This window comes from Eptesicus fuscus, chromosome 22 (assembly GCF_027574615.1).
Source record: "Eptesicus fuscus isolate TK198812 chromosome 22, DD_ASM_mEF_20220401, whole genome shotgun sequence".
Classification (NCBI taxonomy): Eukaryota; Metazoa; Chordata; class Mammalia; order Chiroptera; family Vespertilionidae; genus Eptesicus; species Eptesicus fuscus.
Window position 1 is genome coordinate 13,400,706 of NC_072494.1, and position 27,541 is coordinate 13,428,246.

The following is a 27,541-nucleotide window of genomic DNA, read 5'->3' on the forward strand; positions in this document are numbered from 1 at the left end:
GTTCTGGGGTTCTTTGTACATCAGACAGGCCTGCGGGGGAGGGAGAACGTGGACCCTGTGGGCTGTCCTCCTGGCTCTCGGCCTGAAGACAGAAGGCGCGGCCAGAAGCGGCCGGAGGGGAGCACACCCAGCAGACCCCTTTCCCTGGCCGCAGGCAGTGACCGTCGGGTAGGCCCGCGGTGGGGGTGAGGGGTCCCAGGGCACAAAGGGAAGATGGATTCCAGGAGCCCCAGGAGAGAGAAGGGGGGGTGGGGGAGGGCTGAGGAAGAGCGGTCGGAGGGCGAGGAGGAGAAGGGGGGCGGGGCGGGGCGGGGCAGGTGCAGCCACAGGTGGGACGCGGACCGCAGTCAGCTGACCCGGGTGCAGACCGGGCGCTCTGGCCCCTCGGCTCTCTGCGGCCGCCGGCGTCAGGGCTGCCCTGCTTCCCTCGGCCCCGGACGGGGCGGCCTGGAAGGGCGCATCCCCCTCCATCGCCTCTCCTCTCCCAGGGCCTCCGACGGAAGGACGGCCCACGGCAACGTGGCTCCTCGGCGGCCCAGCGCGCAGAGCCCGGCTTCGGATGGAGGCCGGACCGGCGTCTCTCTGGTAAGAGCGGACTCCGCGGGGTGGACGGCCCTGCGGGTCCCGGGACCGCGCCGCGGGCTCCGCCCCCGGCCCCGGAGGAGGAGCGAGGATTCGGGTCGGGCCGCCTCGACGGGCTGAGCCCAGAGAAGCAGCAGGGGACCGGCTGCCCTCCTGCGGCCGCAGGGCCTCTCTCCTCCGTGAGGAAAGGCTGATCCCCCTCCTCCTCCAGCACCAGAGAGGCGGCTGGGTCACACCCGATGGTTGGAGTGTGTGTGTGTGTGTGTGTGTGTGTGTGTGTGTCTGTGTGTCTGTGTGTGTGTGTGTTTGTGTGTGTGTGTCTGTGTGTGTGTCTGTCTGTGTGTGTCTGTCTCTGTGTGTCTGTGTGTGTCTCTATGTGTGTGTCTGTGTGTGTGTGTGTGTGTGTCTGTGTGTGTGTCTGTGTCTGTGTCTGTGTGTGTGTCTGTCTGTGTGTCTGTGTGTGTGTGTGTCTGTGTGTGTGTCTGTGTGAGTGTCTGTCTGTGTGTGAGTGTGTCTGTGTGTCTATGTGTGTCTCTGTGTGTGTGTGTGTGTGTGTGTGTGTCTGTGTGTGTGTCTGTGTGTGTGTCTGTGTGTGTGTCTGTGTGTGTCTCTGTGTGTGTCTCTGTGTGTGTGTCTGTGTGTGTGTCTGTGTGTCTGTGTGTGTGTGTCTGTGTGTCTCTGTGTGTGTGTCTGTGTGTGTGACTGTGTGTGTGTGTCTGTGTGTCTGTGTGTGTGTGTCTGTGTGTCTGTGTGTGTGTCTGTCTGTGTCTCTGTGTGTGTGTGTCTGTGTGTGTGTGTGTGTCTGTGTGTGTGTCTCTCTGTGTGTGTGTCTCTGTGCGTGTGTCTGTGTGTGTGTGTGTCTGTATGTGTGTGTCTGTGTGTGTGTGTGTCTGTGTGTGTGTCTGTGTGTGTGTGTGTGTCTGTGTGTGTGTCTGTGTGTGTCTGTGTGTGTGTGTGTCTGTGTGTGTGTGTGTGTGTGTGTCAGTCCCCGGGAGCACAGCTGGGCTGGAAGAGGAGGAGGGAGAAGGGAAGTGGGTGCGAGAGAAGCAGCTGGCTCTCCGGGCAGGGAAAGGGCGCGCTGGAAAGGGAACCGGGAGCCGGGAGCCTCCAGGCAAAGGCAGGGCTCGGGCCTCACCTTTCCAAGAAGGGGTGCCTCCCTCGGACCTGGACGGAGAAGGACGGTGGAGTGGGAGGTCCTGGGGACACGTCTGTCACGCTTTCCCAGCGCCACGCACCGGGGGGCGTTTGTGGTGACTGTGGGAGTCCTCGTGGGGCCACCTGCGCTGTGGGGAGAGGACAGGTTTGGCACCTTCTAGACAGGAGGAGGCGGAGTGGTCCGCACACTTGGGTCACGAAACGGGGGAGCCTGGGAGATGGTGAAGCGCTGGGAGGGGCGAACCCGCACGCTGGGGTCAGATTTCCGCAGGGGGTGCCATCTGCCCAGGATTGTTCATGGCAACTGGCCTGTGTCCTAAGGAAAGGGCGGGGTGGGGGAAGGCCAACGCCATGGGCCCCGGGACTGTCCGGATGTCCCAGAGCAGTGGCCCTGAGGGCTAAGGCCTGGGGGTGGCGTAGGAGAGCAAAGGAGCATTCGAGGTGGAAGGGACGGCAGGGAGGAAGTCAAGGTCAGAGTGCAGGAGGAGACGGGACAGGCGAAGGTGAGGGAGCCCCGCCACAGGGCTGGCTGACCCGACAGTGCACGGGCTTCCTGCCCGGGCAGCTCTCCCAGGCTTCCCTCACGCAGCCCACCTGGCCAGGCTGCCATCTCCGCCCTGTGCCCAGGGGCCTGCCCTGTGGGCCCCGTGCCCAGGTGGCAAGGTTTCCCTAGAAACAGGGGACTCATCAGAGTCACCCAGTCCCCCCTCTGTGACCTGGTGGCTGCGCTCCAATAAGCCCAGGACAAGACTCTCCTCTGATGTTCCCAAAAGGGAGGCCAGGGAGACCTGCAGGGACTAGGGTGCTTGTCCTGGATGCAGCAGCCTTGGGTCACCCCGGGGGCATGGCACCGAGGGCAGACACTCGGGTTGGCCTTGCAGTCCCCAGGGAGCCGGGTAATCACATGGCTGGTCCTGAAGGCAGAGAAGATTCCAGGCCTGAGCAGGTGGCTGAGCAGCCTAGATTCGGGGCTGGGCCCCTAGGCTGGTCTGAGACTCGGCCTGGGACTAGAGGGGGAGGGGAAGCTCCATGTCCTACCTGCCCACACCTAGTCCCTCCTGGCTTCCCTTTAACCCGACTATCCTCCCCAGCATGTGGGTGGGCAGGAGGAGGCTGTGCTAGACCCCAGGAGAAGGTGGGGCAGGGCCTAGGGGCAGGGGAAGCAAAACAAGCAGAGCACCACACGGCTTTGGGGTTGGGATGGAGTTGCAGGGGTCAGTGATGCTTGGGCTGGAGCGGGGCTGGAGCGGGGCCAGGCAGGGAGTTTCAGGAGGAAAAGCCGCCAGGGCCGTCCTCCCCGTGGCCGCTGATCCTGCCTCAGCACTCCCCTCCCTTCCCCTAAGTTCCAGTGCTCCTGGGAGATGCTCCCTGTACAAAACCCTCACGTCAAACCCCACAACCCACCCTCTACTGCCCCCCACCTGCCCCCAGGCCCGCGCACCAGGCTCTCCATGAAGCGGGGCACGTTGTCCATGAGCAGGGCCTTCAGCTCCTCCAGGGACAGGGTCTCCACGTCCCCCTCCCGGGCCGCGTACTGGTGGTAGCTGTGGATGATTTGGAAGAGGGATTCCTCGACTGGCGTGTCCGTCATGGCAGCGGGGCCCCTCTGATGGCAGCGGGACAAGGGCCAAGTCCAGAGATGTGGAGGTGGAGCAGCTGGGGACAGTGGAGAAGCTGGGAAGAGAGAGCAGCACCTCCTCTGGGCCAGCCCAAGCCGCCTCTGCCCTTTGCTTCCTGCCGGCCTGGTCTCAGGGCCCCTCCCTGCCCATCCTCGGGGCCTCCAATTATGGCGGCCAGTGTTGTGACGCCTCACGGGTCCTTCGACAGCACAGCTGAGCCTCACTGCATTCCTGAGATGACATCACACGCACTTGCTCCCTAAGATGAACTCAGCCAGTTTCAGGGACCCACCTGCCCTCAGAGCCTGATCTGAAGCATCTCAGACCCACACAAGGTCACAAGGTCATCCACCTCCCTGCCTCCCAGCTCACCCTCCCAGCTCACCCTCCCAGCTCACCCTCCCAGCTCACCCTCCCAGCTCACCCTCCCAGCTCACCCTCCCAGCTCCAGGGCTTGGGTGGGGCCACACCCACAACTCCAGTACACCTCCCTTGCATGTCCTACCTCAGTTAGTGAACCCCCAGACTCCACAGTCATGAAGGACATTCACTCACCCGACAACTATTTCTCAAGGCCCTGCCGTGTGCCAGGACTCTCCAGGCCACATGAGTAAGACACGCAGCCAGCTCACAGGGCGGGAACGAGCGGAGGGGACAGTCACACTGTGAACACTGCTAATTTAGTGGCACAAACGGGGCACCCAGGAAGGGACACCGTCTGCCTGGGGAGCTGAAGAAGCCTTCCTCAGGAGGCAGCGTTTAGGTGATTGAAGAAAAGATGCTGCTGCGAGGAGAAGCGTGGAGGGCCAGCACTCCAGACGGAGGGAGCCGCGTGGTCCAAGGCGTGGTTGGCCTCCATACAGCTACCACCTGGGCCTCTGAGTGGCAGGTGAACTCCTCCCCCATCTCCAGCTTTCTGCCAGCCAGCCAGCCCTTCTCTCCCTGGGGGGCGCCAAAGGGCAGGTTATTGAACCCGAGATTAAGCCTCCACATTTCTGAAGGTTTGAGAGAAGCAGGTGAATACTGAAGCCAAACTTCTTCCAGTTCACAGGGTGAGCCTTCATCTACCCAACATAATGATTTCCTCGGCAAATAAGTGGTTCATCAATACACTAAAATAAAATGAAAATGGCCCACGTGTCTAAGAGGTAAAACAATTTGCAATGCCAAGCTAGAGTCACAGAGAATTTATTGAAAACCTTAGATTCAGCTGGATCCGGGTGAGGCTGGGTTCCAGGTCCAGGTGAGGCCGTGCCCCTGGGTCCAGGAGAGGCCACGCGCCCCTGGGTCTGGGTGAGGCTGGATCCCAGGTCCGGGTGAGGCTGCGCCCCTGGGTCCGGGTGAGGCCACACGCCCCTGGGTCCGGGTGAGGCCACACGCCCCTGGGTCCGGGTGAGGCTGGATCCTGGGACCGGGTGAGGCCGAACACACCTGGGTCCAGGTGAGGCCACGCGCCCCGGGGCCCGGGTGATGCTGGGTCCCAGGTCCGGGTGAGGCCACGCGCCCCTGAGTCCGGGTGAAGCCGCGCCCCTGGGTCCGGGCGAGACCAAACCAGAGGGAGTCGGACCTGCATTACCACTATTTGTCCACCATCCAGAGCTGAAAAGTCAGTGCCGATATGTACACATAAGGAACTGGTGGACATTGAAATCGGGTCTCAAAAGAACTGTTGGTCCAGAAAGATACTTACTACAGACTGATTCATTTGCCTGTCAGCATAACTATTATTGCTTGTCTCACATTCGGTTCTTATAAGTATATTTCTAGTAACACATGATCTCACTCATCTAGGGGAAATGATGAACAACATAGACTGATGAACAAGAACAGACCCAGAAACAAGGAGGCATCGATCGGACTGTCGGGCCTCAGAGGGAGGGTAGGGAAGGGTAGGGGTATGGGGGAGAGATCAACCAAAGGACTTGTGTGCATGCATACAAGCCTAACCAATGGTTGGGGACAACAGGAGGGTGGGGGCATCCATGGGGAGGGGTGGGGGATGGGAATGGGGGGATGAGGACAAATATGTGACACCTTAATCAATAAAGAAATTAAAAAATTTTAAAAAAAAGAAAGAAAACCTTAGATTCAGCCATCATTCCCCTGGGAATTCGTCCCAGGAAAGTAATTAAACAGCAATAAGTCTGGTAAGAAAAAGCAATAAGTAGGTGTTTACCACAGCAATGTCTATAGCCAAATAGCAAAAATAAAAACCTAGCTGAAACTGGTTTGGCTCAGTGGCTAGAGCGTCGGCCTGCGGACTGAAAGGTCCTGGGTTCAATTCCGGTTGGGGGCGTGTACCTTGGTTTCGGGCACATCCCCAGTAGGGGGTGTGCAGGAGGCAGCTGATCGATGTTTCTAACTATCTCTCTCCCTTCCTCTCTATAAGAAATTAATAAAAAAATATATTTTTTTAAAAAAGAAACTGTTTAAAAATAAAAACCTAGAAGCCACCTAATTAAGAAATTTGGTGTGCCAATATGACCTTGGGCAATTTAAAGATAATAATTTATCACTTAAAAAATAATTCATTTTAGACACAGAGCTTGTTGGGGGTAGAGGTTTCATATTGTACCCCCTTCACCCTGCCTTTTTTTCAATCTGGGACAAAAACAAATCCCACACACACACCATCTCAATACACAGTGATGATCTCCTTACAGCTGTGCTGTAACTAGTCTTCTCATTAATACTACTAGAGGCCTGCTGCACGAAGATTCCTGCAAGAATGGCCCTTCCTTCCCCTGGCTGCCCACACCGCCTTTGCTCTGGCTGGAGCCGCCTTTCTGCCTTCCCACACTGACCAGAGGCCCGGAGCCGCTGGGGTGGTGCAGAATGCCTGCAACCCCCCCTTCCCCCCCACCCCACCCCGCAGCTCAGTGCCTGCATATGCAAATTAACCCTTTGTTAATTTGTGACTCCTCACAGGTCCTTCAGCAGCACCTTGTCTCTCACCTCCCACCCATCTGCAATCCTGTGCGGTAATGGCACTCCTGATTGGCTGGTGGACGTCACAAAGGTACAGTCAATTAGCATGTTACTCTTTTATTAGTGTAGATGCTGTGGACATCTGTCACACACTAAGTCAATGTAGCCTGATTTTTAATTGCTCTTTAATCCATTACCAGTTGCCATTTAAGTTATGTTAGGTTCATACGATTCAAGGTTAATTCTTGCTGAACACTGACATTTCTTCCAAATGTTGCCATGTGTGCCACGTGCTAGGGGGAAGGATAGAAATGAATTTCCACCACTTCCCCTGCCTGAGCCACCCTGTTCCCCTGCCAGCCACCTCCCACAGCCACATGCAGAGGCTCTGGAACTAGAGAGAGGTGGTGATGTGATGTGGTGGTTGTGGAAAATTGTGAATGTACTCAGTGTCACTGGCATGCACATTTTGAAGGATCATAGACAAATATTTTATTTAAATTAAAATTTATTAACATTTTATTATATTTCATTTAAAATACACTTTACTTTAACTGCATGGTACAAAAACTACAGTAAAATTTTAAGCAAATATAAGAAAAACACAGATATTTAAAAACTGCATATCAAGAGGAAGCCCTCTCTGCCGTGGCAGCTGCCACGCTGCGGCCCAGGACCGGGGACCACAGGCCTCGCAGGAGCTGCAGGTGGCTCTTCTGCCTCTTGGAGGTCAGGGAAGGCTGTGCCGGAGCCTGCTCTGGCTCTCGAGAGGCCACTGGAGGCGGCGTTGCCTCTTGAGGTCTTTTTTGCTCTTGCTCTGGAGCTGGTTCTGTGGATCCCAGAAGAGAACATGTTATCACCATGACTGCCTCGGTGTGCCTTCTAGAGACAGAAACTCTCTCCTACCCATCGATGGAGTCCCCACTCAAGAGCCCACCCCAGGAAGTCTTCCCGGACTGCAGGCCATGGGGATGGTGATCTGCGCCGGCTCTGCCCCTGGCCTCTAACAGCTCTTCTCTGTGTGGCCGAGCCCCATCTCCTCCCCACACACCCACATCACCCACCCCAGTCCTCCTCACTCTCTGCCTCTGCCTCTGCGGGCTCACGGCGCTCCAGCTCTGAAAGGAGCAGCTGGGTGCAGTGCTCCAGGTCTGAGCTGGTTCTGTAGGTACAGGAAGGACAGAGGCAGATGGGAAGGGCCCTGTGTGGGTGATGGCACGCCTCTTTCCACGGCTAGCGGAGTGGACTGTCACTGATGACTCCGCATGAGCTTTCTGCTCATCGATCCCTGCCCTCTCCTCCCCGCTCCTCTTCAGTCCTGCTTCTCACTACCTGCCCATTCTCTGGACTCCAGCACCAGCTTTACTCCTCTTCCTGGATCACCCATCACTCTGTGCTCTCCCCAGACACCCAGCGCCTGCATTTAGCAAACCATTGTGAGGATCAGCTCAGCAGACAGGATGGCTCTCACCTCCGTAGGGACACCCACACAGGCTAACACACACACACACACACACACGCACGCACACGCGCACACACACACACACACACGCACACGCACAGGGACAGGCACAGTCCAGAAGCCCAGGACACAGGATAAGGGGCCCAGTCCTCTGGGCACTGCTGAGTGTGCCATGCACAGTGACCAGTGCCCATGTGCCCCCAAAGCCCTCCACCCAATGCCTATTTCAGTGGTGCCATCTCCCCTATGTCCCTGGGGTCGTGCTGGGCAGGAGGGCGGGGGCTGGAGGCACCGTGTTCACACCTCCCTCGGCTCCTGCTCCCTGCAGTTCCTGGATCCCCAGATGCTGATCGAGCTTGAGAAGGAAAAGCATGGCTGAGGCCAGCAGAATGCTCTGCACTGCTGCCCCCGGGACCTGGCACGCTGGCTGCGCTAGGGAGCAGGGGCAGAGGTGGACAGCGGCCCTGCTGAGAGAGGAGGTCAGTTGTGCTGGAGCCCAAAGGGAGGGCACCCTCCTGGCACATTCCTGGGTAATCCCCCATGGAGAATCCACAATTACATTCACCAAGAAGGCGCAGTTCTGACAGCACAAGTAGCCAAAGAAAAGCAGGAAACAGGTTGTATCTGGGCAAGAGACACTTTATTGTTTCTTGGGGTTTCTGGAGGCCTCAGGCTGGGCTGGGCTCACTGTCCTCCTCCAGAACAGAGCGGGGCTCCGTGGCTATGATCGTGGTAGTCCGTGGCTATGACTCCCAACACCGACAGGAACTCGGAAAACTCGATCTTCTTATCCTTATTCTTGTCATGGTCCTCAAAGATATGGGCCAAGAAATCTTTGCCCCTTTTGTCCTGTGGAAAAGACAAATTCAGTCCCAAAAGTGTTATGGGTGGAAGAGGAGGAGGAGGAGGCAGAGAAGGGGGAGAAGCACCTGGGGCCGCACAGGTGTAGCTGGTGTGGGCCAGTGGAGGGTGTCTGGGGGTGAGGGGGACGTGGGCATTACCCTGCAGGTCACTGAGGGAGATTCCTTGGACCAAATATCAGCATGAAAGAGAGACCTAGTGCTGGTGGGCAGACTCTGGCCAGAGCCTCACTGGTCAATGAGCTGGTGGGTGGGTGGTCTTTAGACCCAGACCTGCTCCCCAACCCACTTCCAGGACCCCATCTACCTAAGTTCTACCCAGAAACTAAAGATAGGCCCTACCCCTTGTCTCTTCATTCCGAACCCTCCTCTCCTGTCTCCTATCTGCCTTCCCGAATCTTCCATGCTCAGGGCCCTCTTTCGCTCACCTACTCTCTGTGTCACCTAGTAGCCTCTCTTTTTGTAATCAGTTCAGTATATTCTAACTGTCAGACTAAATCAGGTCTATGAACGAGCTTTTCATTGTAATGAAAGGTGTTAAATTTTATCAGCCATGGAATTTCTATCGCCTTCCCTTGGATCTCAGAGAACCTAATGGCGGCTTCTAGAGGCAGAGCCTGAGCCTATGGGCTTCAGTCTCCTGGATGGAGAGTGACAAGTGGGAGGGGACCCACTCTTCACTCTCCTATTTGACCAACTAATAACCACCCTTGATCTCCAGATGCCTCTACACTTGGCCACCTGTATCATCTCTTTCATCCTGATAATAACTCAGGAGGGTCCTCTTAGGCCTTTTTGCAGATGAGAATATGGAGGATGAGAGAATGGGATTGACTTGTCCAAGACCCTCTGCCATGCCAGGGCCCAAGCAACCTTGAGAAGTCACCCAGACTCACACAGGCCTTGAGGAAGTTAGGGAAATTCTCCTTCAGCATCTTCAGCAGGCCCTGCTTGTCGATCTTGTCATCAGGTTTGGTGTATTTGTGGAACAGGTCGATCAAGTCCATCACGGACTTCTCAACTGGAGTGTTGCTCATCTTGGTTTTCAAGGAAGCTGCCAGAGAGAAAGACGGGACCGTTGTTATCCTTCCCCCCAGGTGAGGGTCCCTAAGTCAGAACAATGGGGTGGGAACTGGGCATCCAGTGAAGTGAGGCTCAGGTGGAGCAGAAGGAACTGTATCACCTAGGAGGTGGGATGAGAAGCTCACAAGGAGGAGAGTGTGACCAAGGCTGGGGCCTGGCCCGTGCAGGTCAGGGCCCAGAGGAGATGGAGGAGAACACAGAAGCCCACTGTGGACAGAGCCACAGGAGCAGAAGCAGAGAGCGTAGGGGTCAGCCACACGGAAAAGGACTGACGTTTTAGTTGGGACCTGAGCCAAACACAGCATTTGGATGACTCTGCTCTTCAAGAGCATCAACACCAACTCCTCAGGGTCAACGTCAGGGTTAGAGTCATGGGGACAAAATAACTTCCTGACTAGTCTGGCCTGACCCGCCCTGAGCAGCTCTTGGAACGAGACCCCTGAGGAGCCCATTGTGAACATGAAGCAAACTCTAAATGAAATGGGCCCTGGAGGCTCCCAGCGGTGAGTGTCAGTAGGAAGGTCAGTGTGAGCAGAGAGATACAGCCCTGTCCTGAGCTCCCGCAAGTTTTCCTGGACCATCCCCACCAGGGGGAAAGGAGGACTGCTGAGCAGTGTTGGCATCATGTTTGAAATAATCAGAAATACCTGCCTCAGTTTTAGACTCTTGGGTTGTATTTGGGGAGATAGGTTCCTTGAGGTGACCTTTGTACCTCCCTGCTATTTGGAACCCCAAGGCTAGACCACATTTAAGGAAAGAGGTCTGACTTCCCAAAGCCGGTACCTCCACCTACAGTCTGGACCCCAAGCAGAGAAATGGGACAGTGCAGCCCTCACACCCCAGACTTTCCACAGCACCCAAGAAATGTGCATGGAGCACACATGTGGGCATCTAACAAAAACTACCATCATCTCCTTGCTGCTATGTCCCTAAGTGGAACCACCTAAGGCCTTCTGTCAACTTGGCCAAGGCCAGAGCTAAGCCCTGTGCACAGAAGGTCACTGGTCATTCCCTCAGCTGGGGATGAGGTCCAAAACCTTAGTTGATGGGTCCCTGATCCATGTAGTGGCAGGTCTTCTCACCTGGGCAAGGTGAGTGGGCATTGCTGGCCTGGGTTTAGGAGAATCTTCAAGACTTTGGGAGAGACACCGCTGTCCCCAGAGGTCGGGATGCAAAGTCTGTGGCCGGAGAGTCAGATGATTCCAGAGAGAAAAGAAGACAAGGAGGAGAGGAAGGTTCCGATACTTAGCTCCCACCAGGGATGTCAGAGTTGCCACAGAAGAGCCCAAAGAGCAGTGGGAGCATCAGTACAGACATCTTGTTGGACATAGGCCCTCGGGACCAAGTGGGATGAAGTTGGAAAGACCCATAACAGGCAGAGCAGAGACTGGATCCAGACTCCTGAGTCCTCTCCCATCACTGCTTTCCCTGCTCCTGCACACAGAACACACTGGCCCCTGATGAACCCCCTGGCAAACAGGTACAGACTTACCAGACATGATGAGGTGTCACTGAGGAGAAGGATGAGTGCGCTGTGCATCTGGGCAAAGACTGGTCCCTTTATAAGGCTCCTCCTGGCGCCTCCCAGGCACTGGGAGCCCTTTGGCCATGTTCTTTCTCTGCTTCCTGGACCATTGCCTCACTCAGGTGGGTGGGACACACCTAGGAGTGTGTGTTCATCATGTTCCTGTATAATCCCGGCAACTCCCAAGGGATAGCACTATTCTAGAGCCTTGTTCTGTGGGTAAGGAAACCTAGGGCTGGGGTGTGGAAGACAATGGGATGTGTCTTAAAAGCCCAGGAATTGTGGTAGAGAAAACTGGGTTTCTGAACTTAAAGAGGATGGGACTCTGAAAGGCAGCATGGTCTGTGTTTGCTCATCACCCAGTCCTTCCACAAGTTTGTTCTGACATCTAACAAAACTCTCTCCAGTGGTTAATAAGTTCATAATGATACCACACATCACCTTACCTGTCATATTGACATTCCTCCTAAACCTTCAAAACCTTATGAGATGGTGCTGTTACCCTCATGTTGAGGACGGGGAATTGAGGGAGTAAGAGGTAAGCAAAGTTCCTATGTGCACGAGGCTAATAGACAGCAAGCTCAAGATATGGTCCCAGAAAAGCCTGATTCCAAACCTCCCTCCTAACCCCACTACTAGACCTCTGGGGTCACTGCAGGGCCTGTGAACTCAAAGTCCAGGGGAGGGAGGCAGGGTCACCTCACTCCCCTCTTCACGTGGGGTCCTCACTGGAGCGCTGGGAGGGAAAGAGGTGGCATGACCCACAGTGACAGACCAGGTAGCACAGAGAGCATAGCATATCACCTGAAGGTGAGGGAAGACAGGAGGTCAGAGCTCTGAGTCCTGGCGTTAGCCCCACACTCTTGAACTTCACTTTGCAGCTCTAGGGGCTGCCAGGCCCACCAAGGAAGCCACTGTCTGGACTCAGGGGTGGTGACCACCATGAAATGAGCCAGCAGGAAACTGGGCAAAGTTGCCTCCCCTCCCATGATGATGCCTTCCTATAAATTCTTCAGTGATGTTTCTCCTTCCCTTATGCAAGACAGTCTGCTTAGGAGTCAGTGGCCATGCCCTAGGGTCTGCTGTGTCCCAACCTGCTGTGGAAAATCTAGTTCAGGTGCAGGAGACAGGAGCTTAGAGGTTCGGATGAGGCCTGGGGACCTCTGGGGAACGGCCATGCTGACTCACTAAGGAATCCTTGTTCCTGCTCTCTGCTCCCCTTAGAACATCCTCCCATGAGTGATGAGACTGCTCAGGCAGTGGGCACCCTGGGACCAGGCTCACCGCTGAGCCTGGGTCAGCCTCCTGCCCCCGCCCACCCCCAATGCATTGGGCTTCCACACCTGGCCCTCCTGTCCCCAGTTATGTCCACATTTGCACCAGCACCAGCCCTCTCTGGTTCACTTATGTACTGTGTTCTCACCGCCACTAAACGCCTGCTGTGAAGGACACACAGGAAACCTGGAGCAGGGGGTGACTTGGGGCAGAGGAACTGAAATGTCGTTCCCACACTCGCCCTGGTATAGCTTTTGAAATCTGAACAATGTCAAGATACTGAAAATCCATTTTTAATTTTTATATTTAAGTTTTGCTTTGTTCAATCTTGGCCTCACTTTCAGAGTCTGAACTATGTATAGTCCTTGGCTTCCGGAATCTAAACAACATTAATCTGTTGCAAGGTATCTTATTTTACTTATATACTTATTTTCCTTTAATCTTCATTACCATTCAATTTCCCCCAAAAAAAGCCAAAAAGAAAAATGTTTTCTGTTTATTTTTATGCATGCTCACCAATGTAAATAGTTATTTTGGCCCGTGTTCAATCCATGTTTTTTTAAAAAAATATAGATTAATTATGCAGAAAAGCACAACAAACTACAATACACAGTCTAATGAATCTCTTACACTTGTGACTGTCCCCACGTCAATGAATAAAACGTTGCCACCGCCCACACCAGCCTGCTTTCTCTCTTCTCCAAAACCATCATCTGAACTTTTATGATGAGACCCTCTCTCTGTTTCATCTTTATTTTACCACCTAACCATACAGTCCTGAACACTGCCATTTCCCCCGCTTTCAAATTTTACTTGAAGGGAAACATATTCTATGCATTCTTCTGTATCTGCTTTATTTTTCTCAGAATTACATTTATAAGCTATATGTTGTACTGTGTGTGTTCTTCATTGTACTAGTGTACTATATATATCTTTATATGACTGTGACATAATTTTTTTATAATTCTGCTTTAGATACCACATGCCCATCACTTTGTCTTCTTTTTGAATGGTTTCCAGCTCAGGTGATCAGGGATTTTGACCTCTGACCTCATGTTCCCGTGGGGATCAGCCACCCTGTCTGGTGAGGATGTGGAAAGGGCCCAGGGCAGGCCCTGGTTGTGTAAGTCCTGGGTGTTTAAGGAAGAAGAAGGGGATGAGCCCATGTTTCAGGGACCAACTTCAAAACAGCCCTGTTTATTGTCAGAGACATTAGTGTTTGCAACTATTGTGACTGACAGCCAAGTCCCACCCCAGCATCTCCCTTATCACTCACCACCGAAAGGCTGTAAAAATCTTCCAATCCCTGAGCCAGTAGTCCTTTGGCAACATGGTCTACACATCCAGGTCATCACTTGGAACCATCTCGCAAGCATTTACTGTTTATCCTGAGCCTCTCTTTCATTCATCCCAATGGACTCTGGACCCCAGCTGTCCTTGGCTGTTTGGAGCTGAGACCTGGACCATTTGTTCAAGGTACAAAGTTTAAGGAGAACCCACTGAGCACCACTCACTGTGCTTTAGGATGAACATATGGCAAGGGAAATTTTTAAAGAATTTATCTCCCTTCAATGCTCACACTTTAGAAGTGAAGACACTGGGTCTGGGAGAGGCCACGCGCCCCTGGGTCTGGGTCAGGCCACGTGCCCCTGAGTCTGGGTGAAGCCATGTTCCTGGGTCCGGCCGAGACCAAACCAGAGGGAGTCGGACCTCCGTTACCACCATTTGTCCACCATCCAGAGCTGAGGGGTCAGTGCTGACATGTACACATAAAGAACTGGTGGACATTGAAATTGCATCGCTAAAGAACTGTTGGTCCAGAAAGAAACTCACTACAGACTGATTCATTTGCCTGTCAGCATAGCTATTATTGCTCGTCTCACATTCAGTTCTTATAAGTATATCTCTAGTGACACATGATCTCGCTCATCTAGGGGAAATGATGAACAACATAGACTGATGAACAAGAACAGAACCAGAAACAAGGAGGCATCGATCGGACTATCGGGCCTCAGAGGGAGGATAGGGGAGGTTGGGGGGAGGAGGAAGAGATCAACCAAAGGACTTGTGTGCATGCATATGAGCCTATCCAACGGTTAAGTTCAACAGGGTGTTGGGGCATCCGTGGGGAGGGGTGTGGGATGGGAATGGGGGGATGAAGACAAATATGTGACACCTTAATCAATAAAGAAATTTAAAAAAAAAAATAAAAATAAAAAAAAAATAATAATAAAAAAAAAAGAAGTGAAGACAAAAAGAATAAAATAGAAACTGTGGATGCTGGAGATGTACAGTGACACACTCTATAACCCAAGAAGAGAGGGGTAACTTTCTGGGGAGGAGAGATGGATAGGCCAAGGAATTAAAATAAATTGGGCCCAGCTAGCATGGCTCAGTGGCTGAGCATCGACCTATGAACCAGGAGGTCACGGTTGATTCATGATCAGGGTACATGCTCAGGTTTCGGGCTTAATCCCCAGTGTGGGGCATGCAGGAGGCAGCTGATGAATTATTCTCTCTCATCATTGATGTTTCTATCTCTCTCTCACTCTCCCTTCCTCTCTGAAATCAATAAAAATATATTTTTAAAAATAAATAAATAAAATAAATTGGTTAAGTAATTTCCTGTTGGACAGAAAATCTAAAATGCTAATAAGTTTACATTCAGAGACTTAGTTCTCAAACAACAGATTCAATTGATTAGCTAGCTTTTAGATAATATTGTAAGAGAGCTCCAGAAAAATATAGAAAAGAAGAAAATAGAATGCTTGCTCATAAACCCAGCATCATAGGTCAGGAGGGAACTCCTAGAAAACTCTTGAGGGCTATTTGTTTCATTCAAACTTGGCTTACAATAAAAAGAAACATGATCTTATTATTTTTATTATTAATATACTCTAATTTGTAGAACAGTTTTAGATTGGCAGAAAATTTTGGAACAGAGAGTTTACTTCCTATATACCCCCTCTCCCCACCGTGTCCCCTGTTTATTAACATGTTAATTAGTGTGGAACATTTGTTGTAATTTGTGAACCAATGTTGATACATTATTATGAACTAAAGTCCATGGTTTAACTAGGGTTCAGTTCATATTGTGAAATTCTGTGGTTTTTGACAAATGTGTAATGCCACATATTCATCATTACAGTATCATGCAAAGTAGTTTCATTGCCTTAAACATCACCGGTGCCCCACCTATCCAGCCATCCCCTCCTATCCTGAATCTTGATGTTTACTGATATTTTTATTGTCAATATGGTTTTGCTTTTTCTATAACATCATATATTTGAAACCATACAGTATGTGGCTGTTTCAGAATGGCTTCCTTCACTCAGCACTATCCTTGTAGTTTCCTCCATGTCTTCCTGTGGCTTGATAGCTCAATTCTTTTTCTTGCTGGATAACATTCCACTGTATGGCTGTACCACAGTTTGTTTACTCATTCACCTTTTGAAAGACATCTTGTTACTTCCAGTTGGGGCAATTATGACTAAAGCTTCTAAAATCATTCATTTGGAGGTTTGTATGAAGCTGTAACTCTTCAACTCACTTGGGTAAGTATTTTTTGATGACTGCCTGTGACCAGGACCAGCAACCCAGGCATGGGTTGAGGCAGGGCAGGGCCAGCTCTCCCTGTCCCCTTCTGTCAGAAAAGCAGAGCCCCAGAAGCCTGGCCCAGCATCACTCAGTTTCATTGAGCAGAACTGATGGGACACATGTTCACTCTTGTTTGCAAGGAGCATAGGGAAAGCAGGGACAGGACTCTCCGAATGGCTTAGACAAGACTCCACATACATGGAGGTACTGGGCACTCCAACCCCAAGCAAAACTGGGCTCTGTTAGTTCGGAAGAGGGGTTGGTACTGGGTTGGACATAGTTGGTGCCTGTCCCAAACCTCTCACTTCCAACACTCTTGGCTCTAGACTTGTTTCTGTCCTCCTGATGTCATGTCTGTGCTGCGCTGTAGTTTTGCTCACATGTCATGGTCTGGAATCTCTTTCCCTGGTTTGCTTGCTTGAACACTAGGTGTTGACATTCACTCAAATGCCACATCTAAGGTATCTCGGTCCACCTCTCCTCCCCAGAAAGTTACCCCTCTCTTCTTGAGTTATAGAGTGTGTCATTGTACATCTCCAGCATCCACAGTTTCTATTTTATTCTTTTTGTCTTCACTTCTAAAGTGTGAGCATTGAAGGGAGATAAATTCTTTAAAATTTTCTCTTGCCATATGTTCATCCTAAAGCACAGTGAGTGGTGCTCAGTGGGTTCTCCTTAAACTTTGTACCTTGAACAAATGGTCCAGGTCTCAGCTCCAAACAGCCAAGGACAGCTGGGGTCCAGAGTCCATTGGGATGAATGAAAGAGCGGCTCAGGATAAACAGTAAATGCTTGCGAGATGGTTCCAAGTGATGACCTGGATGTGTAGACCATGTTGCCAAAGGACTATTGGCTCAGGGATTGGAAGATTTTTACAGCCTTTCGGTGGTGAGTGATAAGGGAGATGCTGGGGTGGGACTTGGCTGTCAGTCACAATAGTTGCAAACACTAATGTCTCTGACAATAAACAGGGCTGTTTTGAAGTTGGTCCCTGAAACATGGGCTCATCCTCTTCTTCTTCCTTAAACACCCAGGACTTACACAACCAGGGCCTGCCCTGGGCCCTTTCCACATCCTCACCAGGCAGGGTGGCTGATCCCCTAGGAACATGAGGTCAGAGGTCAAAATCCCTGGTCACCTGAGCTGGAAACCATACAAAAGGAAATGGAGGGCATGTGATATCTAAAGCAGAATTATAGAAAATGATGTGATATTCATACCAAGATATATAGCATACAATGATGAACAAACAGTACTACATGGATATAGCTTATAAATGTAATACTGGGCAAACTAAGGCAGACACAGAAGAATATACAGGATATGTTTCCCTTCAAGTAAATTTGCTTAATTGGTAAAATACAAATGAAACAATGAGAGAGCCTTATCATAAAAGTCCAGATGATGGTTTTGGGGAAGAAAGGAAAGGGGCAGTGACTGGTAGGGGTGGTGGCAATATTTTATATGTTGACCTGGGTGGCAGTCACAGGAGTTAGAAATAATTCATTGGGCTGTATATTGTAGTTTATTGTATTTTTCTGTATGATTGATCTATATCAAATAAAGGACATATATAGAACATAGGCCAAAATAATAAGTATTCATAAAAATAAACAGAAAACATATATTTCTTTTTTTTTTGGAATTTTTGGGGAAATTGAATAGTAATGAAAATTAAGGAAAAATAAGTATATAAGTAAAATAACAGAGAGACCTTGCAACAGATCAACGATGTTTAGATTCCGGAAGCTGAGGACTATACATGGTTCAGACTCTGAAAGTGAGGCCAGGATTGAACAAAGCAAAACTTAAAATAATTAAAAACTAATTTAAAGTATCTTGACCTTGTTCAAATTTCAAAAGCTACACCAGGGCCAAAGTGGGCATGCCATCTCAGTTCCCCTGCCCGAAGGCAGTTCGTGCTCCAGGTTTTCTGTGTATCCTTCCTGGGAGGCTTTGAGTGGAGGTGAGAATAAATTAAATGAGTGAACCAGAGAGGTCTGGTGCTGATGCAAATATGGACATAACTGGGGACAGAAAGGCCAGGCTGAAGCATGGAGGCCCAGTGCATTGGGGGGCCTGACCTAGGAGCTCAGCGGTGGGCCTGGTCCCAGGGTGTCCAATGCCTGAGCAGTCCCCTTACTCCATGGGAGGATGTTCTAAGGGGAGCAGAGAGCAGGAACAAGGACTCTTCAGTGAATCAGCATGGTATGTCCCCAGAGGTCCCCCGGTTTCATCCTGACCTCCAAGCTGTTTCCCGCTCCTGAACTAGATTTTCCACAGCAGGTTGGGACATAGCAGACCTCAGGGCATGAGCCACTGACTCCTAAGCAGACTGTTTTGCATAAGGGAAGGAGAAACATCACTGAAGAATTTATAGGAAGGCATCATCATAGGAGGGGAGGCAACTTTGCGCAATCTCCTGCTGGCTCATTTCATGGTGGTCACCCTCCCTGAGTTCAGACAGTGGCTTCCTTGGTGGGTCCCGGTGGGCCCTGGAGCTACTAAGTGAATTTCTAGAGTGTGGGGCTAACGCCAGGACTCAGAGAGAGCTTTGACCTCCTGTCTTCCCTCACCTGCAGGTGACATGCTGAGCCACTACTCTCTCTGTGTTTTCTGGTCTGTCACTGTGGGTCATGCCAACTGTTTGCCTTCTACCCCTCCAATGAGGATTCAACGTGAAGATTGGAGTGAGGTGACCCTGGACTTTGAGTTCACAGGCCCTGCAGTGACCCCAGAGGTCTAGTAGTGGGGTTAGGAGGGAGGTTTGAATCAGGCTTTATTGGGATCACATCTTGAGCATGCTATTAGCCTTATACACATGGGAACTTTGCTTATCTTTTAATCCCTCAATTCCCCGTCCTCAACATGAGGGTAAGAGCACCATCTCATAAGGTTTTAGGAGGAATGTCAATATGACAGGTAAGGTGATTCGCGGTATCATTATGGACTTATTAACCACTGGAGAGAGTTTTTGTTAGATGCCAGAACAAACTTGTGGAATGACTGAGTGATGAGCAAACACAGACCATGCTGCCTTTCAGAGTCCCACCCTCTTTAAGTTCAGAAACCCAGTTTTCTCTACCACAATTCCTGTGCTTTCAAAACACATCCCATTGTCTTCCACACCCCTGATCCCAGTAAAGTGAGGACAGAAGAAGGCTCTAGGTGTTTTCCCTTGGGAGTTGCCTAGGATTTTTACAGGAACATGATGAACACATTCTTTTAGGTGTGTGCCCCTGAGTGGGACAATGGTCCAGGAAGTAGACAGATATGACCCAAAGGCTCCCAGTGCCTGGGTGGAGCCAGACTGAGCCTTATAAAGGGACCAGTCTTTGCCCAGATGCACAGCACACTCATCCTTCTCCTCAGTGACACCTCGTCAGCTCCGGTAAGTATGCACCTGACTCTTTGCAGGGAGTAAGAGGGGGTGCTCAGGGCCCAGTGTGTTCTGCTGTCTGCAGGAGTAGGGAAAGCGGTGATGGGAGAGGATTCAGGAGCCTGGGTCCAGATGTAATGGGGCTCTGCCTGTCATGGGGCTCTGCCTGTCATGGGGCTCTGCCTGTTACAGGGCTCTGCCTGTCATGGGGCTCTGCCTGTCATGGGGCTCTGCCTGTTACGGGGCTCTGCCTATAATGGGGTTCTGCCTGTCACGGGGCTCTGCCTGTTACGGGGCTCTGCCTGTCATGGGGCTCTGCCTGTCATGGGGCTCTGCCTGTCATGGGGCTCTGCCTGTTACGGGGCTCTGCCTGTTACGGGGCTCTGCCTGTCATGGGGCTCTGCCTGTCATGGGGCTCTGCCTGTTATGGGGCTCTGCCTGTCATGGGGCTCTGCCTGTCATGGGGCTCTGCCTGTTATGGGGCTCTGCCTGTTACGGGGCTCTGCCTGTCATGGGCTCTGCCTGTCATGGGGCTCTGCCTGTTATGGGGCTCTGCCTGTTACGGGGCTCTGCCTGTCATGGGGCTGTGTGACTTCATTCCACTGGGTCCAGAGGACCTCATCTACAAGATGGCTGGACCGATGCTCCCATTGCTCTGTTGTCCTCTGTGTGACAGCTCTGTGGAAACATCTCTGCTGGGAGCTGAGGAAATGACCCTTCCTCTCCTCTTCTTTTCTCTCTGGACTCACCTGACTCTCAGACCACAGGTTAGGGAAGACTCAATTCGCACCCCAACCTCTGGGGAGAATGGGTGTCTCTGTCAAAGTCTGGAAGGTTCTCCTAAACCCAAGCCTGGGACTCCCACTAACCATGTCTGGTGAGAAGACCTGCCACTACATGGATCAGAGACCCATCAACTAAGGTTTTGGACCTCGTCCCCAGCTGAGGGAATGACCAGTGACTTTCTGTGCACAGGGCTCAGCTCTGACTTTAGCCAAGTTCACAGAAGGCCTTGGGTGGTTCCACTTAGGGACATAACAGGGAGGATCTTTCGCCCAGATCAGGAGACAATGGTAGTTTTTGTTAGATTCCCGCACATGTGAGCCACACACATTTCTTGAGAGTTTTGGAAAGTCTGGGGTGTGAGGGCTGCACTGTCCCATTTCTCTGCTTGGGGTCCAGACTGTTGGTGGAGGTACCGGCTTTGGGAAGTCAGACCTCTTTACTTAAATGTGGTCTAGCCTTGGGGTTCCAGATAGCAGGGAGGTACAAAGGTCATCTGAAGGAGCCTATCTCCCCACATTCCACCCAAGACCCGAAAACTGAGGCAGGTATTTCTGATTATTTCAAACATGATGCCAACACTGCTCAGCAGTCCTCCTTTCCCCCTGGTGGGGATGGACCAGGAAAACTTGCGGGAGCTCAGGACAGGGCTGTATCTCTCTGCTCAGTGACCTTCCTACTCACACTCACCGCTGGGAGCCTCCAGGGCCCATTTCATTTAGAGTTTGCTTCATGTTCACAATGGGCTCATCAGGGGTCTCATTCCAAGAGCAGCTAAGAGCAGGTCAGGCCAGACTAGTCAGGAAGTTATTTTGTCCCCATGACTCTAACCCTGACGTTGACCCTGAGGAGTTGGTGTTGATGCTCTTGAAGAGCAGAGTCCTCCAAGTGCTGTGTTTGGCTCAGGTCCCAACTAAAACGTCAGTCCTTTTCCGTGTGGCTGACCCCTACGCTCTCTGCTTCTGCCTCCTGTGGTTCTGTCCACAGTGGGCTTCTGTGTTCTCCTCCATCTCCTCTGGGCCCTGACCTGCACGGCCCAGGCCCCAGCCTTGGTCACACTCTCCTCCTTGTGAGCTTCTCATCCCACCTCCTAGGTGATACAGTTCCTTCTGCTCCACCTGAGCCTCACTTCACTGGATGCCCAGTTCCCACCTCATTGTCCTGACTTAGGGAGCCTCACCTGGGGGGAAGGATAACAACGGTCCTGTCTTTCTCTCTGGCAGCTTCCTTGAAAACCAAGATGAGCAACACTCCAGTTGAGAAGTCCGTGATGGACTTGATCGACCTGTTCCACAAATACACCAAACCTGATGACAAGATCGACAAGCAGGGCCTGCTGAAGATGCTGAAGGAGAATTTCCCTAACTTCCTCAAGGCCTGTGTGAGTCTGGGTGACTTCTCAAGGTTGCTTGGGCCCTGGCATGGCGGAGGACCTTGGACAAGTCAATCCCATTCCCTCATCCTCCATATTCTCATCTGCAAAAAGGCCTAAGAGGACTCTCCTGAGTTATTATCAGGATGAAAGAGATGATACAGGTGGCCTAGTGTAAAGGCATCTGGAGATCAAGGGTGGTTATTAGGTGGTCAAATAGGAGAGTGAAGAATGGGTCCCCTCCCACTTGTCACTCTCCATCCAGGAGACTGAAGCCCATAGGCTCAGGCTCTGCCTCTAGAAGCCTCCATTAGGTTCTCTGAGATCCAAGGGAAGGCGATAGAAATTCCATGGCTGATAAAATTTAACACCTTTCATTACAATGAAAAGCTCATTCGTAGACCTGATTTAGTCTGACAGTTAGAATATACTGAACTGATTACAAAAAGAGAGACTATTAGGTGACACAGAGAGTAGGTGAGCAAAAGAGGGCACTGAGCATGGAAGATTCGGGAAGGCAGATAGGAGACAGGAGAGGAGGGTTAGGAATGAAGAGACAAGGGGTAGGGCCTATCTTTAGTTTCTGGGTAGAACTTAGGGAGATGGGGTCCTGGAAGTGGGTGGGGGGAGCAGGTCTGGGTCTAAATACCACCCACCCACCAGCTCATTGATCAGTGAGGCTCTGGCCAGAGTCTGCCCACCAGCACTAGGTCTCTCTTTCATGCTGATATTTGGTCCAAGGAATCTCCCTCAGTGACCTGCAGGGTAATGTTCACGTCCCCCTCACCCCAGACACCCTCCACTGGCCCACACCAGCTACACCTGTGCGGCCCCAGGTGCTTCTCTCCCCCTCTGTGCCTCCTCCTCCTCCTCTCCCACCCATAACACTTTTGGGACTGAATTTGTCTTTTCCACAGGACAAAAGGGGCAAAGATTTCTTGGCCCATATCTTTGAGGACCATGACAAGAATAAGGATAAGAAGATCGAGTTTTCCGAGTTCCTGTCGGTGTTGGGAGTCATAGCCACGGACTACCACAATCATAGCCACGGAGCCCCGCTCTGTTCTGGGGGAGGACAGTGAGCCCAGCCCAGCCTGAGGCCTCCAGAAACCCCAAGAAACAATAAAGTGTCTCTTGCCCAGATACAGCCTGTTTCCTGCTTTTCTTTGGCTACTTATGCTGTCAGTACTGCGCCTTCTTGGTGAATGTAATTGTGGATTCTCCATGGGGGATTACCCAGGAATGTGCCAGGAGGGTGCCCTCCCTTTGGCCTCCAGCACAACTGACCACCTCTCTCAGCAGGGCCTCTGTCCACCTCTGCCCCTGCTCCCTAGCGCAGCCAGCATGCCAGGTCCTGGGGTCAGCAGCGCAGAGCATTCTGCTGGCCCCAGCCATGCTTTTCCTTCTCAAGCTCGATCAGCATCTGGGGATCCAGGAACTGCAGGGAGCAGGAGCCCAGGGAGGTGTGAACACGGTGCCTCCAGCCCCCGCCCTCCTGCCCAGCAAGACTCTCTCTGCTACTGTCTGTCCCCTCCCCCCCTCCTTCTCATTCCACCTGCTCTCAAACTCAGGGAGACCTTCTCACTTTTCTCCTGTCAGAACCCTGCTCTGTCTCTCTGCAGCCTGCGCCCCATGATCCGCCACACCATCTGCTCTCCCCCGACTAGGATCTCCGGTGCTGACTTGCCTGGGGGGCCACACCCTCCCTGCACACCTCCCAGCCTGAACCAATCCCTCCCCTTGTCCTCTCTCCTCCTGCACCAGGACTGCTGGTCTCTGCTAGGAAGCATCCTGCCAGGGCTCCCCGAGCTGGTGTCTGACTTCCTCTCTGCTCAGCCATCCCTGTTCCTGTCCTGGGAACTCGGCTCCTGATGGTCCCAGTACCTGCCACCCCGTCCAACATGTCTTACTGCCTCCTGACTCGTCCATTTTCCTAATGCTTCCCTCTGCCTGAATATCTTCCAGTCCCTCACCTTCCTGTTTAATGTGATATATCTCAACAGACTAGAATTCTGAACTTCTCTCTAGGGATCCTCCTTGGACGTGGACACAGACCACTTCCCCTTAAAGAAATGCGCTCTTTCCCCTGTATGCTGCCTGTCCCCTAAGCCCACGTGTACTGTGGGAACCCCATCACGTCGTTGTCCCCGTATGACCGTATCCCAAATTAGGGAGGAAAAACTCTTATTTTAGCTTCACTGATCTCTAGTCCCTAGCAGTTCCAGCACATAGTCCTTACTCTAAAACTATTTTTTTTTTTTTTGGTTAAAATATAATTGTTCAAATTCTGAGGTGAGGTCCATCGCATCTAATGTTAACAGCAATCAAAAATGTAAAAACCTCCAGTTTCAAAGTCGGCTGTGAAACTTAGGAAAGGACCCTGGAAAGTGAGGCCAGTTTGTTAAAAAGTGTCATTTGAAAGCATAAACGGCTGCTGTGGAGACCACAGTCCTGATCTCCCGAAAGGAGGAGCTGCTTCCCGCTCGGTGGGAGGCCCCACTTCCAAGGCCATTGCTGGTACAAGTCGACTGACCATGGCCTCTGAGGTGGACCTAATCTCCCTTGAATTCTCCAACCTCTGTTTAATCTCACAGTGCTTCCCGCCATTCCACGGTACATTGAAGATTAGGATGAAGTGGATAGACATGTACTTACTCATTTTCTGGTAGGATTTAGGAATCACATCCTAAAGAGAGCCTTGTGTGTGATCCCCAATGGGCTCATGTTCTCCATGCTTATGGTCAAGGTCAACTGTAGAACTCATCACATTCTATTAGGATTGTTTTTCATACCTGTGTCAACCAGAGAGGTGATCTCCTTGGGGCAGGGGCATGAGTCTGGTCCAATGTTTATGCCCATTTGTCCTGAGACACTGTAGCTTTGGCCATGGCACGGTGCCGTAGGAGGGTGTTAGTCCGGGCTCTCCAGGTGGTTTGGAGGACTGGTGTAATGAGAGAAGCCAGGCCCCATGCACAACCTTGTTCAGGTGGAAGTAACTGTCCCTGGGCCCAGGTGAGACAGAGAGCCTTGGAAATCCTCCACCGCCCCTCCTCAGGTTCACCCCTGGCCGTGCTGGACGCGGTTCACGTGCCAATCCCCATTCTGGATCCCAGAACAAAACAGGAGGAGGCGCGGCGGCGCAGGAGGCGGAGTGGTCCGCACACTTGGGTCAGGAAACGGGGGAGCCTGGGAGATGGTGAAGCGCTGGGAGGGGCGAACCCGCACGCTGTGGGGCCACAGGGGCGCAGTGTGGCACCGGGAACCGGGGAGGCCAGGGGAGAGCTCGTGGGGCTCACCAGCCCCTGGGTGCACGGCCGAGCCTCCCCGGGAGAACCGCCCTCGTGATCACGTGTCTCCCCGCCAGGTAAGTGTGAGCGCCTCCAGCACCGCGCAGCCTCCGGTCCCTCCTCCGTACCCTCAGGGCCGCCCCCCCGGCCCCGCAAACGCACACGGGAGACCCCTCCCCCTCCGCCCGGCAGCAGCGGCGCCGGACCCCGCGACCCGCAGCCACGGCGCGGTCACCTGCTGCTCCCTCTGCGGCTCTGCGGCGGGTCCCCGTCACCCACCGTCTGCTCGCTCCCCCCCCCCCGGCCCAGAGGACACCGCGTTTATCCAGCCGGCCTTCGGAGGGAAAGGGGCACCGTGCCCGCACCTGGAAGAGCCCACGGGTTTAAAGGCAACAGTCCTCGTGGGCCTGGACCCCGGTCCGGCGGTTTGGAGCTGGTGCTGATTCCTCCTCCCCCCGCTGCTCACGGCGGCAAACGGCAACCAGCGTTTTCCAGTCACCCCCCTGCCCGGCTTGACAGACAGACGGACAGTCCCCCCTAGCGGCGGCCCCCCTTCCGAAGCCGAGCAAACCTTTGTGTGCGACCGAGCTGGGGAGGCCCAGCTGCCCGGCGCGTCTCCGGGGCGCGCACCCACCCGCCCTCCTCTCTGCGGCCAGCAGCGTGGGCTCGGGTGCAGCCCCCCGGGATGCGACCTCCGCACGGCCGGCCCCGTAAGCCTGAGCGGGAGGCCGAGGAGCCCTCTGAAGCCCCTGGTGCGGGAGGGCGGCTGCCGTAGAGAAAAGCAAGACCCGTGAGCCCCGAGAAGCGCAGCGCGCGCCCCACACACACACACACCCCCGTGTCCCTTCTGCGGGAGTTGCAGACTCACTGGGTGCGAGGAGCACACGACACCGCACGTGTGGAGCTGAAGCAGATTCCTGCGGGAGGACAGATGTCAGACGGCGCAAAAGAAGTTCCCTGACCGGGAATCGAACCCGGGCCGCGGCGGTGAAAGCGCCGAATCCTAGCCACTAGACCACCAGGGACTCGGTAAGTGCTTCGATTGCCCCTGCAGTTCGGAAGAGAGTGACGGTTCTCCTGCGCGCTGATGGGTGGTGAGGGGCGCGTCACCCATCCTCCCAGGAATGCTCCCAGGGGCCACGTTTCTTTCCTGCCCTCTGCACCAGGGAGCCCGCAGACCGCCCACCGAGCGCCCGCGCAGCCCGCCACGTCCACGGTCCGGGAGCGAGTTGTCCTGCCCCCGCCGCCCCTCCGCACCGCCCGGGAGCGCGCCTTTGCGAGGCGGCCCCGCGTGGAGAGGAGAGGCGCCCAGGTGAGACCCCGGGATCCCCAACCTCAGAAGGCACTCTGCGGGGTGCGGGACCCGAATAGCGGGGTGGAACACGCTTTCAAGCGAGGCTCTGCGGCCCGGACCTGCCGCCACCTGCCGCCCCGCATTTCCCCCGCTTGGTTGATGGAAAGTTCATCCGTTCGGATGCTCTGGCCAGAAACCACCTGAAGTTCTCTCGGTCGCCGGAGCTTCCCCACATCCAAGGAGGCGGGTGTTCTCTCGTCGGTCCGGTGTGCCGAGCTGGGTCTGCACGAGGGATGGGTTGCTGGGTGTTGAGTTACTGTGCGGACTAGATGCCGGCGGGAAACTCTCGCCCCTTCCCCCAGTCGCGACCATTCCAGACGAGCACTGGAGTCACAGCGAGGGCTGGGTGCGTGTGCATTGGGGGAGGAGATGGGGGAGGGGCCGGGGGAGGGGAGGAGAAGAGGTGACTAAATCGCCCCCGATTGAGAACCAGCCGGGTGCACAGTCCCTGCTGCTCCTGGTCTCAGGACTTGCCTGATCAGGGCGCAGGGCGGGGGGGGGGGGCGGCGGCTCACTTGGACGTGGGATTTGAGACTCGTCTCGAGATCGTGGGGCTTTCTACCATTAGGCCTTCCCTTTGGTTCTGTCCTCGAAATCAACCCCGCGAGGGCCAGCCAGGCAGAGGGCTGGGTTCTCTTGCTTCATCCCGAACGTCACCCGTGTTTGCGTAGAGCCTGCTGAGCAGACTCGGGGGCCACTTTATCCGGCTTCCCCGGGCGACGGGGAAATGCCAGGGAAGCCGCAGAAAGTGGCCCCCAAGTCTGCGCCGCTGGTGCCGGAAAGAGTGGGGAGGCTGGGGTCGCCGTGGCAAACGCGAAGAGGCGGGAAAATGCGGGGGAGACGTGGACGGGGACAGGGGGCAGAGGCTTGGGCCGGATTTGGGGAGATGAGAATTGCGGGGAGGAGGAGGAGGAGTCTGTTTTGTTTTATCATCGGAATTGAGGGGAAGGGAGGGGAACAGAAGGAGCAGGAAAGAGGAGATACCTGTGGTTGTTCAGGAACAAAGCGCAGTCAATGGAATGGTTTTACGTCAAAACTCATGGAGCAAGAACGCGGAGTGGCGCTGTGGGCGTGGCGCGCCGTGATCGTATAGTGGTTAGTACTCTGCGTTGTGGCCGCAGCAACCTCGGTTCGAATCCGAGTCACGGCAGGAACCTCCGTGGTGCCTGGAGTTCGACTTTTACACACAGGTCCAAACCCCCGCAGGCGGCGCCCCTTCCTTATCTGGGGGCCACAGACCGGCGCTTTGCTCTGGGCACCACCTCAGGGGAAGGTGTGTC

The 27,541-nt window shown here is 53.4% G+C and overlaps 3 protein-coding genes and 2 non-coding genes across 6 annotated transcripts; 2 read left to right on the plus strand and 3 right to left on the minus strand.

Moving 5' to 3' along the window:
- Positions 1-2,017: 2,017 nt before the first annotated feature.
- LOC129147907 (protein S100-A15A-like) lies at positions 2,018-3,737 on the minus strand. Its single transcript, XM_054711756.1, has 2 exons — positions 3,179-3,737; positions 2,018-2,651 (listed from the first exon to the last, which is right to left on the minus strand). The coding sequence occupies exons 1-2, from the start codon at positions 3,326-3,328 to the stop codon at positions 2,535-2,537; spliced, it is 267 nt and encodes an 88-aa protein (XP_054567731.1). The 5' UTR covers positions 3,329-3,737; the 3' UTR covers positions 2,018-2,534.
- Positions 3,738-8,364: 4,627 nt separating this feature from the next.
- Positions 8,365-11,231, minus strand: LOC129147895 (protein S100-A7-like). 2 transcript variants are annotated; one of them, XM_054711671.1, is made up of 3 exons: positions 11,182-11,231; positions 9,503-9,660; positions 8,365-8,595 (listed from the first exon to the last, which is right to left on the minus strand). In XM_054711671.1, the coding sequence occupies exons 1-3, from the start codon at positions 11,186-11,188 to the stop codon at positions 8,431-8,433; spliced, it is 330 nt and encodes a 109-aa protein (XP_054567646.1). In that variant the 5' UTR covers positions 11,189-11,231; the 3' UTR covers positions 8,365-8,430. The 2 variants fall into 2 exon arrangements, with proteins under 2 accessions (XP_054567646.1, XP_054567647.1); XM_054711672.1 differs by lacking the exon at positions 11,182-11,231 and adding an exon at positions 10,772-10,836.
- Positions 11,232-19,391: 8,160 nt separating this feature from the next.
- On the plus strand, positions 19,392-22,763 carry LOC129147887 (protein S100-A7-like). The gene is made up of 3 exons (XM_054711602.1): positions 19,392-19,477; positions 21,472-21,629; positions 22,538-22,763. Exons 2-3 carry the CDS (start codon positions 21,489-21,491, stop codon positions 22,700-22,702), a joined length of 306 nt encoding a protein of 101 aa, XP_054567577.1. The 5' UTR covers positions 19,392-19,477; positions 21,472-21,488; the 3' UTR covers positions 22,703-22,763.
- A 3,097-nt stretch (positions 22,764-25,860) lies between these two features.
- On the minus strand, positions 25,861-25,932 carry TRNAE-UUC (transfer RNA glutamic acid (anticodon UUC)). Its single transcript has one exon. It is a non-coding gene; the product is annotated as a tRNA-Glu (tRNA).
- A 1,407-nt stretch (positions 25,933-27,339) lies between these two features.
- Positions 27,340-27,411, plus strand: TRNAH-GUG (transfer RNA histidin (anticodon GUG)). Its single transcript has one exon. It is a non-coding gene; the product is annotated as a tRNA-His (tRNA).
- The last annotated feature ends 130 nt before the right edge of the window (positions 27,412-27,541 follow it).

Excerpts from the sequence above, each read along its gene's own strand:
- LOC129147907 (XM_054711756.1), bottom strand. The coding sequence starts at position 3,328 with ATGACGGACACGCCAGTCGAGGAATCCCTCTTCCAAATCATCCACAGC. Across the intron at positions 2,652-3,178 it reads CCCGCTTCATGGAGAGCCTG|GACCAGCCATGTGATTACCC; the intron begins GTGCGCGGGCCT and ends CTCTGCCTTCAG.
- LOC129147895 (XM_054711671.1), bottom strand. Across the intron at positions 8,596-9,502 it reads CTAACTTCCTCAAGGCCTGT|GACAAAAGGGGCAAAGATTT; the intron begins GTGAGTCTGGGT and ends TCTTTTCCACAG.
- LOC129147887 (XM_054711602.1), top strand. The coding sequence starts at position 21,489 with ATGAGCAACACTCCAGTTGAGAAGTCCGTGATGGACTTGATCGACCTG. Across the intron at positions 21,630-22,537 it reads CTAACTTCCTCAAGGCCTGT|GACAAAAGGGGCAAAGATTT; the intron begins GTGAGTCTGGGT and ends TCTTTTCCACAG.